The sequence below is a fragment of the Austrofundulus limnaeus genome, unplaced genomic scaffold (assembly GCF_001266775.1).
Source record: "Austrofundulus limnaeus strain Quisiro unplaced genomic scaffold, Austrofundulus_limnaeus-1.0 Scaffold267, whole genome shotgun sequence".
In the NCBI taxonomy this organism is placed as follows: Eukaryota; Metazoa; Chordata; class Actinopteri; order Cyprinodontiformes; family Rivulidae; genus Austrofundulus; species Austrofundulus limnaeus.
The window spans coordinates 258,373-271,563 of record NW_013952669.1 but is presented as its reverse complement, the minus strand read 5'-3'; the positions used below and the strand labels follow the sequence as shown (position 1 = coordinate 271,563).

The window sequence follows — 13,191 nt, the reverse complement described above, 5'->3', positions numbered from 1 at the left end:
TATTCACAAGGTATTTTTTTAATTGTCTCAGTATCAGTTTTGAAGAATTTACTGTATCTCTGTAAAACTAGTAATATCAACATGTGACTTTTTTATTGATTGGCAGTTATGCTGAAATCCATTAAAAAATCCGAGTTAAATGACAGTAAACAATATCAAATATTCACAAGTGTTTTTTTTGTTTGTTTTTGCACACAGTAAAAATCAAACAAATACCACACAAACACAAGCCCAACCTAATTGTAAATGGAAATACTTTATTTCACTGAAACACTATAACAAGCTTGGAAAGAAGAAAAAAAAATACAAAAAGGAAAAATTGAACCAAATGCTACGAAGCACCACATGATACAGACGATTTATAAAGTGGCAACAGAACCTTATGCTAACGGCCTTCACTCTATCTAAGGTTTTATTATCATCATTTATAATACAGAAATCAGCAAAAAAAATGTCTGGACATCAAGCACAGTCATGCCAGTAATAGGAATATCTTACAGGTTCATGTCGCGATGACTCGGAGTGTGGGGGTGGGGGGACTGATCCTCAGAAAAAAATCCCTCTTAGTGGGACAGAACAAGTAACTGAAGTCCATCATCTGGTATGACTGGGGTTTGCATTTGGTTTAAAGGATCTGAGGAGGCAGGAGCAGGTCACAGACTGTTTGCAAGTTGCTTTTAATACCTAACGTGCAAAAAGATACCAGAGGGGGTGAAGTTTGCGAGTTAAAAGCATACAGTAAAAGAGCTAGAAAACGGCAGAGGATGGGGTGAGACGGTACCTGAATGTCTGTTTCTGACAGCGTGACCTGACCTCGCACCTCCAGTCAACTGGTTCAACCCCTAACGGTGCAAACGCCTATCTGAGCCAGGCCTGTGAAGAAGGGCGGTGAGGAGACACGAGGGTTGGTGTGACGTCTTCTTTACATGGAGAACTCTGTACAGGTGCCTTCAGAACCACCAGGACTAAAGGCACATGGGGTCCACTGAGCAACAAATGTGTCCATTCTGGAAATGGAAAGAAAAAAGAGAAGTGAATGGGGAGCGAGAGGTTGATATTGTCTTAATAACCTTGGGCAAACTTTTTATTTTTCCGAGACCCAGCAGATGGTATTTTTAACAGTGTTGAACATTTAAGAGCTCTTCTTTGTGTCATTTCACCAACAACTGATCCAAGATTTTCTTTACTCAAATACTACATGAACAATCACTGAAAAAAACAAGGACAGCTGTTAAAGACTTCAAATTTGAATGATAATCGTCAGGCTGGCAAGAGTAGAAGTTAACTTAGAAACTAAGAAGAACTTCAGGGCCTGATTTACTAAAATCCCAAATAACGAGGGCTAAATTGCTGTGGAAACTTAAAAAATGCACAATTAATGGGCAATTCACACAGATTGCATGCACAAATGATGACAGGTGCAAAAGTGAAATGAGGATTTTGCATGTGATGCTCCACCATGAAGACTGTCTGTCTCCATGGTGGAGGAGACAAATGATGTGAGAAAATGCAGTGTTGGCTTCTATATGTGACACATACCTTCAGGAATCTGTAAACATTACAAAATATATCTGTAGTACTCTCACACGATACAACCTGTGAGAATACTACTGTGTGTGTGTGGGGTTGTCTGTGGTGGATCAGGATGTCTGAGGGGAGCAGGGACAATGACTGCAGACAGTTTGCACCTGCACAGCCAAAACGTATTTTTCTTTAAGCTTTAGGTATTGTCAGGGATTCAACTTTTGTTACCTGAGTAACAAATTTTGTTCTCATGTTTTAATATGTTAAATAACGATAAATGTTGATTGGTCGATTGAGAGATTGAGCTATGGACGCAGAAACAGCAACTGCTAACAGTTTCAGGTTTGATAAATCACACTGCCGTGCTAAATTATTTTTGCATAGCTTCCTGCCAGTATTTTGTGTGTTCTGATAATCATCATATATTCTGCATATTCAAACACGCTAAATGCATTGCACAAGTTATTTATTTATTTATTTATTGCTATTTTAACTGACACAATCCTCAGTGCACACTGTTAGTACATCTGCTCTGCAAGCGCTATCAAGAGTGCACGTCTTTATATAAACATAAACCTTTAGTAAATCAGGACCGCAGTCTTAGCAGATTAACTCTAAAGCTGATGCAAATAATTTATGTTCCCATTTGGAAGCTAAGAGGACATTGCCGGCATAGCTGACTGTCTGAACTATTTCTCAGTCTGACTCTGCCAAGGTTATGTAGAAAGCAGCCCTCTCCAACCTGATTTATTGTCTTCACTTCAGTTTCTTACACGACGCTCCGGTCCCTGCAAGAACTGCTTTGTGCAAACACGTCCGTTTAACACAGGAGAAATCTCACTGGGAATTCCTGCTGTAACTGAGCCAAAGGCTTCCAGTGGAGAACATGCCTGGTGTTCTCACAGAGCAAGATTTATTATTATTATTATTATTATTATTATTATTATTATTATTATTATTATTAATTAATTAATTAATTATTAATTTATTAATTTATTTTTATTATATTGCGAGTGTTCAGTACTTTATTTCATATCAGTGACTTTGGGTCATTTTTATCCAAAAGTACAAGTCACAAAAAAAAAATCTTTGGGATGGGAAAAGCTCATTAAAACTTAAAGTGGATTGGCTGAAACTGTGGATTCTGCCATCACTGGGATGTTGCCATGCAACCAATGGAAACTTCAGCAACCCGGCCGAAGCTCTGCAGAGCACATAACCCCACGAAACTACAAAATGATTTTTTAACACTCTGAATAAAAAGCTAATTAAAAAAAGTTCAGACTTTAGCGGTGATGTTAGTTTAATTTTGTGATCACCTAATGCAACCGTGCTTTATTTACATGCATGGAAGGGATAATTCAGGCTTTTTGAGGAGGAGTTCTGTGGCATGGAAATGAACAATTAGTATCTTACCTGTTGCAGATAGCTGTTTGAACAGTCTCGGTTGGGGAAATATTTACTGATAAATCAAAATGAATTGGTGCCATCTTAAAACAATTCTAACTTAAATTATTTCACAGCAGTTTATGCAAAAAATTCTTTATATTAGAGATTCTTAACAGGTCTTACTTTGGGACCGCTTAAGGCTGAGTCACACTACAAGATTTTAAAACAGTCGGCCGATTTTCAAAGGCTGAGTGAGCACACGTGAAGATAAAAAATCCTGGATATACCAGGTTTGGTCCTACAGTGTGTGTTGTACAGCCACATGGCAAGAGACAACACACCACACACAAAAAGATATTTCATTCATGAACATTCAGATGTCAGATTTTAAATCACGTGAGACTTCCTGAAATCACGTGAGAATTCAGATGTCCGAGGAAAAATCTCACATGACCTCCAGAGAGATGTGAGTTCAGAGTAAATAAACATTTGTGATGAGGAAGAAACAATGTTGATCGTTTGTGGACTATTTTTACCAGAGGAAAAACAATTCCATAGGACTTTTAACATCCAGCAGACTTTCTGTGGAGTCATGACAGTTTTTTTGTCTCCTGTATTTTGGAATCCTCTCCGTGTTTACGTCACCTCGCTTTCTGATTGGCTACGTCTCATTCACAGGCTGAGAGCTCGGTTGAACACAACACACACTGTGATATCGGGCCAAAACATCAAACATGTTGAATCTCCCCGATTTGAGGTCGGAGCGGTCCCGACGTCCTTGCGAGCCGACTAGATCACTCTTAACTCACCACCCACGGCGGGAATATCTGCTATGATTATCTTTAGAGCCATCACGATAATCTGAACTTCCTTAAGATTGTCGGAAGGACAAAAATCGGCCTGATTTTCTTGTAGTGTGACGCCGGCCTAAGTGACAAACCGTGGCCCAAATTGAGAGGTTTTCTAGGTATTTCAGACTGTGGAAAGAGATGTCTGAGCCTCCCTGTTCATGCTGCTTTCCCTGCAACCCAACTCCAGAACAAGCAAAAGACGATGGATGGATGGATGGATGGATGGATGGATGGATGGATGGATGGATGGATGGATGGATGGACAGTAACAACCCACTTTAGTCTTAGCCCCACTCAATTTTATCATCAAGCCTTTCAGCTGATCATCTTCTCCCAACTAGGGTTGTTCAGGTTTTTCCAACTGATAGAAAGATTTAAATTGGCTGAAATGATACTGAAAAGTGGACAGTCTCTGCTCAACTCAATAAAGCTTCTCCAATTCTCTCTCTCTAAAAAATAAAAAATAAAAATTTGGGTAATGCTGCATTCCAGTTGTAGCAGAATTCGAAATTGTGAAGTCAGCTTGATGTCAGTTCCAAAGTGGCTTGGATGTAAAACATTCTGACCTCAGAATACAACTGGAACGCAGCATTAGTCCTCTGGACGGGTTATTTTTTGTTGAAAATGTTTCGTCTCTTCTTCATGAAACGTCTTCAGTCTGAGGTGTTTCAGGTAAACAAGCAGTGTCTCCACACGGTGGACAAACAGTTGTAATGATGACAATTAAAAGTGTTCACATGCAAAGGAGGAACATCAGCCTAATGACCGATCATTAGTGCTCCGATTGTCACCTTTTGTTCATGAAGGGCTGTTAAACTTGTTTTGTTTACATTTGCATTCAATGAAGATATTTATAATAAACAGTAATGACACACAACTGAAGGAAAATGTATTCTGTTTATCACTTATTTTTAATGCATCACACATACTGTTTTATTTTGAGGTTATTATTTGAGGTTATTTTGCATAATTATCTATTTTTATGATTAAACTGTGATTTAGTTGCGGTACAATCTGTGTGAGTGCCGTGTCACAGGCAAATCAGTGTCTCCTTGATGCATTAGTTAATACATGCCTTAATCACACACAACACATAACTTTTGTTCCCACTGCTGATGAGAAATGGTGTTACGGAGCCCAGCTCTTCTGTAGGGAGTTCTGCCCCGGATCTGATGTAATGTGGGAAAAGGGGCTGGGCTCATGAAGAAGGTGTAATAATGTGCTTGCTTCCTGAATTCAGAGCCATTTGCAGAGATAATAAAAATGTCTGTAACAGGCTCCAGACTGGTTGGTTTGTATGTGTTTCTGCTTACATACAAGTCTTCATTCTGTTTTTGTTCCCTTGTCTTCTCAAAGTAACTGAATACGCTATTATTTTTTACAATCCTTTTTAATCTAAGTAAACTGAGCAGAAAAAGTAAGGAAATGTGTGTTTGGTAGATTATATCTTTGTTGTAACAATGCTTCTTGGTAATTAATCTTAAAATGTTGGAAAGCTTGTTAAATTATTTTAAATGGTGCCACATTTGTAAGGAACATGCATTTGTGGGATGAGCAGTAGAGCTGAGTATGTGGGTTGCGCACATGAAAAAATTTGCCAAAGAGCTTATTTTGCTGTTATTATTGACACTTGTCAATAGAAACTTGGTACCCCCAGGTTCTGCCAACCAGGTGCCCAGGTGTAAGATTTATTGCCAAGAAGCATTGTTACAATAAAGAAATATTGTAATAAACACATTTCTTTACTTTTTTGCTAAAAGTATGTAATGGGAAGTATCTGATTTTTCGTTTTTGTGTTATACTTAAAGTTTGTCTTTTTAAACAAACACTGTGTTTATCTGGTTTTGCAGAGGAGCTTTAATTTTGAATCCATTAAAACTGTCATCTTAAAGTGAGTAAATTAATTTTGCTAACATTTCAGAGTCAGTTGACTTAATGCTGTAATGAGTGAAAACACACACACGGCCATCACATTGTAAAAACTGCCCTCTTCCTTACTCCACAAACCGTTTTTACCATCTCCTCTGCGACTGAAAATAAAAAAATAATAATAATTTGCCCTTTGTGATGCTGTTGTCGTCGCTGGCGGCTTACCTTGCACTGGCACAGGGTGCACTCTGTGCCGTGTTTGATCCAGGAGGAGCCGCTGAAGCGTGAGATGTTGTGCTCGTCCGTGCACGTCTTGGTGATGTCGTTGCGGATGGTGTCGGCCTGGCAGGGGTCGGTGACACAGCGGGGACAGCACTCGCCCTCGGGCACCACGGTGAACTCGCAGTCCACGGGCGGGCACGGCAGAGGCCAGCAGTCCACCTGCCCCTGCTGCGAGGCCAAGGGAAGGTTAGGAGAAGGAGACAAATTCAAACGCTTTAGACAAGGAGGAAAAAAGTCTGTGCAAAGGCACTATAGCATTTTTTTATATCTAAACAAGTTATTAAGAAAAACACACGTTTTGACGCTGTGTATTAGTATCCCTAAAGGATCGTCTCAGTTTGATGGGAGGGAGAGAAAAAAAGTTGTTAAGGTACCAAGAAAATATAGATGAGCAGCGCAGTCTTCCACTAAAGTCAGCAGTTTCTGCAGACCAGAGAAGTAAAAAAAAAATGCAGCTTTCTAATTGTCTTGTTGCTCCCGTATTAATCTCACAGCAAAACTTTCAGCCACCAAAGCCTTATTGGATTTTTCCCGCTGCCGTTTTGTTGACTTGTCTGGAAAAAAAATGGATCATTTATTTTGACTGTCTTTGCAAAATCGGGGCCCGTACAGTACCTGCACATCCTTCCTGCATCGGTCCAACCTGACCCACTTTCTGCTACCGCTGCCATCCGTGACACCTTCTGTAGTCATTTATTGGCAAAGATGTATGACTTACAAGTGTGTACGTTTAAAGCCCAACAAAGAAGCTAACACACACACACACACACGTGAAGTATGAAGCTTGGTTGCGAGCGTCCCACCGGGGATATTTAATATTGCCGAAAATTGTCTGTCTCAGCGCTTCAGAAGAGTTGTAGTAAATTAGGCTGACTGTAAAGCACTCCGACTCCCACAGCGCTAATGTCCACTCCTTGTTTCAGTGCACTGTGTAAACACCCCACTCCCCCTCCCCTCTCTGAGTGGCATCCTTTACCCGCAGCCAGGTATCTCCTCCTCACTACCACTACAAACACAATCGTCTGTGTTTTATAAGAGTCATCACAAAGGAAGATGTTGCACGGTGTTGAAATTTGATCTTTCCCCCCACAAACTTAAACTGAAGCCTGCCTTTGAGTTCCATGTAACACAACGCAGACTGGGCTGTTGTTTGAATTTTTCACTCAGCGTTCTTGGTATCTCGTTGCATTTTAATCTCCTCCCTCTTGCATCCAACGCTTTTCACTTTGTGCGAGCCTGAATGAATGAATGCTGGTGAAATGCCTCCAGGAGATTAAAACTGGTGACATTTATCTTTGCCTGGGAATTAGCCTCAAACAATCACAGCCAGCCCCCATTTTCTTATAGTTTCTTTCTTTTTTTGTTTGTTTCATGTGCTTCGGCCTTAACTACAACTTACATGCATGGTAATGGAAATTAGTGCTCCCTTGATATTCTGTTCACAAATGAACGCGACAGAACATCACATGTGGCCTGCCTGTGTGCGGAGCCTCCAAAGGCCAACATTCTTGATTTAGAGCGAGGGGAAAGATTTCCATCTTGGTCCCCGGTACATGTTTTGCCCATCTGCCTGCTGTCACTGTGTATTTGAAGTCCCCCCGCTGAGCTTTGGACATCCGTTGCTCCGCTAAGTGTGGCTGCGTTCAAGGTTCATGTCACGTCTCTGTCACGCTACCGGAGCAGCGGTATGAGGATCCCGGGAGCTGCCTGCTCCTTCAAGAGCTGCTTTTTTTTCTCTCTCCTCTCTGAGTGCTGGTGGCCCTCATGCGTCTTTTAATGAGCATCTTTAATGTTGGTCCATGGACCTCTGCACGGGACATGGAAAGTGACATGTTTGAGCGTGTACGTGCTCGGGGTTTACGCCGTGTGAGGGGTGCCGCTGTTGTGACGGGGCGCTTCAGCCTCCTCAAACGTGTTGGCGTCAACATGCATAAGTGCCCCGCAGTGAGCGTGGGGCTGGCAGGAGCGAAGCAGAGCAATCTCATTTTTAGCCCGCTGCCTCTCAGCTGAGCTGTAATTTTCAAGCTTGCCTGTAAGGGCACACTGTAAGGAATCCAAAGAGCAAACCCCAAGGTCCGGGCAGCGGGACATTATTACAATGGCGAGAGATGACTTCAGAAGGGGAGGGGGGGTGGAGAAGGGGGAGACTGCTGCTGCTGTTGCTCAGAGCGTAAATCTGTCAGGCTGGAATCACAGTATCTAGGCTACGAGGATGGCAGATATTTAAAAGCGACAGAGATTGGATGAAAAGAGGGAAAGCGGAGCTGCGGAGCACTTGTCTGTGACTCTTTGTGAGGATGCTTTGTGAGTAAATGAACAGAGGGAATCACACTGCTGTGGGTGTGTGCTACAGCTCCGAAAAAAAAAAAAAAAGTGTGAGCAAGACGAGACAAACGCGACGGGATGCAAAAGCGAGTCATTTGCATTTAATCCACATTTGGTTATGAGGTAAAACTGACAACGCAGGTTGAGAGATTTATTAACTTTCTTGAGATTTATGGGCTGGAAACACTTGCAAAATGTTTCCCTGCAGCTTGAACAACAGCGCAGTGTATAAACCTTGGGAAAGGTCAGCGCAGCAGAAGGCGTGAACGCTAAAGTAAATAGTGGAGGTGTCTCACGGAGGAAGATTCATGAGGTGAGCACGGTGTTGTTGCGTTCGGTATAGAGAGGAGGGTTGCAGTCCCAGCAGAGGACATTGGGGGAAAAAAAATCAGAGAGCCGAGCGCGGCCTCAGTCAACGCACTAAACTAAACACACAAATACTCCTGGTTACACCTTTTAACTGTGGATGCACACACATCCTCTCCTTGTTCTCCCAACCTTGGAAGAACTCTTCAAAAAAAGGTGTAATTCCATCACAGCAAAGACTTTTCTATCATAGTTTTTTTTACAAATCAAAGCAATCACTCGCTCTCTTTCTCTTTGTTGCAACAGACAGAAAAGTCTTTTTTTCTCTCCTCTCTGCAACCTTGTCATTCACCTCCTAATCACTCCTGCTCTCTTAAGACAAAATATTTCTCCTTGACTTTTTATTTCTTTTTTTGTTTGTTTGTTTGTTTGTTTGTTTGCACTTCACATCTCTTCTTGATGAACATTTCCATGGAGACCATCATATTTTGTTACATTTCTTATGTGGGCACTGCAGCGCAGCTATAAAAGCTTATGATGTTGTCACTACAAATTTAAGTGGCTTCAGAAAGAAGCTTGTAGAAAGTTATTTATTGATTTTTTTTTTTACCCACCAGACATTGGCACTGCTGGCAATTCTCCACCCACGTGTCGCCGCTGCCGTAGGTGAGCAGGCCGTTCTGGTGGAGGCACTGGCTGCTCAGGCGGGGGTCGCACTCGGGGCAGCAGAACAGGTCGGCGTTGGGGTTGTCGCAGTCGCACACCATCCTGCGGCACATCACCTGGCCGGCCTGGTGAGCGGAGAACAATTAAACATTGAACGCGCTTGATGAGTGCACGCAGACGCGAGCAAACAGGCAAATAACAAAGCCATTTGCGTGCTGGAGTCATTAAACATGGATGTGTGTGATAAATAATGTAATAAAGGTTGTGAAGTTCAACCCCTCTTTCATGCTGGAATTTTATGGCCTTTCAGCTCAAACTGTTGGCAAGTCACATCTGACTGAAATTAATTTGATGAACACTGATGCATAAAGACAATTGTCTTTACTTCCTGTATTCATTCCAAATGTCTAACAGTATTACCTTGGTCAAATAGCCCTCTTCTTTTAGAGACATGCATTCAAAATGTCAGAAGAGTTCTTGAGTAGACAAATTAATTAGTCCAGTAAACTAAAGTTTTTCATTTAGTACAATAATTCACCAACTCTTTTGATCAACGTTCAAGGTTTTTCTGTTTTCACTTCTACATTTTTCTTCCATCTATGTGCTTTAAAAAAATTGGAGACTGAAAAATCGACACCTTTATGAAATGACTGCCAAAGTCTTTTTTTCAACTTGGTCAGGAATCTCAAAAAAAAAAATCTTTTGGTATTTTTCAGGCTAAGTTTCATCACATTGACGATGAAATGGAAATTTAGCAGTTAAAATGCATTTTTGATCAACAATGAGAGGAATCAACAAAAAAGTTGGTGATACTTTTTTGTTATTTAGTGTTATAAATAATAATAATAATAATAATAATAATAATAATATTAATAATAAACATATTTATATAGTTTAATTATAGGTATCGTTCATAACTATGTCACTTAAGAAAAATCAAATCAAAAACAATCCAAGCAGAACAAAAAAGCCCAATAAAAACAATCAAATCAATAGACAGAATAAAACAGTGCAAAGAAAAAAGGAAACAATAAATAGCAAACAAGTCATGGCAGATTGAGGCCAATTACTATGATTTATAAGTACGACAAACATGCTTTTCTAAACAGATGAAATTTAAGCTAAGATATGAATAAAACAACAGAATCTGAATTTTGTAACACCCTGTCCAGAGAAAGGAAGGGAGGTGAGCAGGTGGGATGCTGAGATGGGAGGAGCTGAGATTACAGATGTAAGCATGGAGAAGAAAGTAAATATACTAAGGATGTTAAGACCCCTACATAATCCATCTGAAGCTGCAACACTGGCTCTCACTGACGTAGCTGCGTGATGAAAATTGTCATTTTGTTCACAAAAGAGCTCTGCCCACCTCATCCTGACACAAAGCCTGGGGTAAACTTTTTCTTTTGTGCTGAGTATTGTGTGATGTGGTGTCATGGTGTCATTTTACTCCAGAAGACTAAAGTTGTGCGTCTAAACAACACGGATAGTTTTAACGAGCAGTTGTCCAATGTAGTCAGAAAATACGTCCATTTGACTCTTCCAGACACTGAAAAGTGTGGCGTTCGATTGTGACAAATTTATGGCCAAACGGCAGAAACTGGAGTGTAGTCTCCAAGCGAGAAGAAGCCCATGCTGTGACATATACAGCAGTTGGAGGGGTTTCAACAGGAGCTCTGCACTATGTGTCTCATGAACTATGAAAGGTGTGTGCGAAAACAAACACCTCACAACCATGTTATTGGGAGTCAACTGTCGGCTATGATTGAATATGTTGGGCTTCTTAATGAACGAAAGAAGCAGGATCTTTGTAGATGATGATGTTGAGCTGGTGATGTTGCTATAGGGTACTGATGGGGAGGAGGGTGCTGGTGATGATGATGCAGGCTGCAGTGTTAGGAAAACTTGCTAAAGTTTATGGATGAGTTTGTCCAGGTTAACCAAGAGAACCGCAATAATTGAGGCAAGATACGACCAGAGAACGAACCAGAATAGCTTTTAGGTGTAAGGGAAAACCAAAGTTGAGAGATATTTTGTAGATGGAAGTGAGCTGAACAAGTGATATTATAAATACTGGAGTTAAATAACAGGGTGCTCCCAAGGATGACAGTCAGCCTCTTAACCTGCAGAGAGGAGGGGAAGCTGAGGTGTTGTCAGTGTGACTGGAGAGGCTGTTCAGAGAGGGTGATTTTAGTGTCAACAAGAAGGATTCCTGTTTTGTCACTGGGAAGTTTGTCACTCTAATTCAGGTCACATTTCTTCTGACCTTCTGAAGATTTTTTTTATAGTTTTTTTATTACTTTGAATACTTGTTTTCAGTTCTTGTACCTGACCAATTTTAAAACTATGTTTTGTTTACTGTTCGTTGAACCACTTCACATTTTTTAAACAAGTCTTTAGACACCTGTTTTTTTTCCTTGGGTCGATTTCACAAAAATATCAAAAATATTTAATTTAAGCATCAATGAGGTGATTTCAGAAGCTTAACATTTTGGCATGACTTGAAGGATGATGCAACTCTCAGGTGCTGGATCAAGTTTTTGATGATTTTCCCCCCCTAAGCAGTTTATTAGGCCTGACACCTCTTCTTTTGTCCTCCATTTTTTCACATTTCCACATTTCTTAAACTAGACAATGCTGTCATGGTCACGCACTGGACTGAAACTGAGTGAAAAAGCAGCCAACGTCTGAAGAAAAACTTTGAACAACCTACATAAAGCCCAAAGAAATACCAATTGAAACCACTTAAAGAAAGTCTGGTTGCTTGGAAATAACACATAAAGAAAATAAAGTAGGTTAAAAATTTAGCACACCACATTGGGGTTAATACTGATATAATAAGCAGCTGACATCTCTAATAAAGTTGAAACAATGAACTGCTTGCATGTTGGACAACGTCTGTCTCAATACGTATTTCTCCTGCCTGCAGTGTTTGACCTTGGTTTTCCCCAGCAGTTAGTTGCACTTCTTCATCTTAATACCCAACTGTGTCCGCCCACCTCCAAAACAATAACATGTTTACTCCTCTGCTCCTCAAACAGCTCAATACAATTAATTTTGACAGACAGCTCCTCGATCTTTCAAATCAATTAATATGACTCATTTAATTAGGGAGCCATTTATGCCCTGCTCCTTTGTAATCAAATGAATAATTTGTTGCTTGATCACTTGCCACCAACACTAATCCACTGTAATCACCCTCCACTTCTGCCAGACACTTGGTATTAGGTTGAGTAAAATGCTGAAATGCAAAGTATGACTGCCGTGTGACCTGACAATCATGAAACAAAACGTGTTCGGGATGACAGGATTAGTTTTCGGCACCAGATGTTCCCAGGTGCTTTACCACCTGGGCACCAAATAATGATGAAAACAACAAAATCAGCAGTCTGATTCAGAAATAACAACATCACTGTCACATTCTGTCAATCTCTTTCGTTTACAGAGGATCGAATTTAATTTAGAAATTTAGCATAGACATAAAAAAGTTATTTTTTTATTACTTTGTTGAGGTTTGTTTTAAAACATCAAAGCCTGAAAGCCATGGATGCCAACCAGGGAATGGAGTTTCCTTCTTTGTGACACATTTCCACCCTCTCACTATCTTCACTTTTATTGAGTCTTTCTACATTTAGATGCTTTCTTTGACAAGTTACATGCCACTCTTTCAGTTTGAAATCAAAGGCTTTACACATATAACACACCAATTTTTAGCTTTATGGATTTTTTTAGCTTATCGGTCCAATCATCACCGAGTGCCGGGCGATTTGGGTCATGACTGAAAACACAAGATGCAAGTGTCTGAAATGTGGTTCTTTTTGGAGAGTTTCTGCTCAGAACTTTATGTCACAATCTCACTAGTCTGCGACAACGGGGGGACAACAACAACTTTTGCACAGTTTTTTAAAATGTTGCGCGGGCAGGGACGGGGGTGGGCAAGAACAGCTCGTGCATGAGACAAACCTCACTTTTGATTGGC

At 40.6% G+C, this 13,191-nt stretch overlaps 1 protein-coding gene across 3 annotated transcripts in view; it reads right to left on the bottom strand.

The window, feature by feature from the left end:
• Window positions 1–236: 236 nt before the first annotated feature.
• nell2a (neural EGFL like 2a) overlaps window positions 237–13,191 on the bottom strand; it is a 137,989-nt gene continuing 125,034 nt past the window's right edge. For 2 of the 3 annotated variants that reach the window (XM_014020820.1, XM_014020819.1), the window contains 3 exons: window positions 9,161–9,337; window positions 5,859–6,083; window positions 237–1,007 (listed from right to left, as the gene is read on the bottom strand). In XM_014020820.1, coding sequence (XP_013876274.1) covers window positions 966–1,007; window positions 5,859–6,083; window positions 9,161–9,337 — 444 coding nt within the window. In that variant the 3' untranslated portion in view covers window positions 237–965. The remainder of the gene's footprint in view (window positions 1,008–5,858; window positions 6,084–9,160; window positions 9,338–13,191) is intronic. The other variant, XR_001311236.1, reaches the window with a different exon arrangement.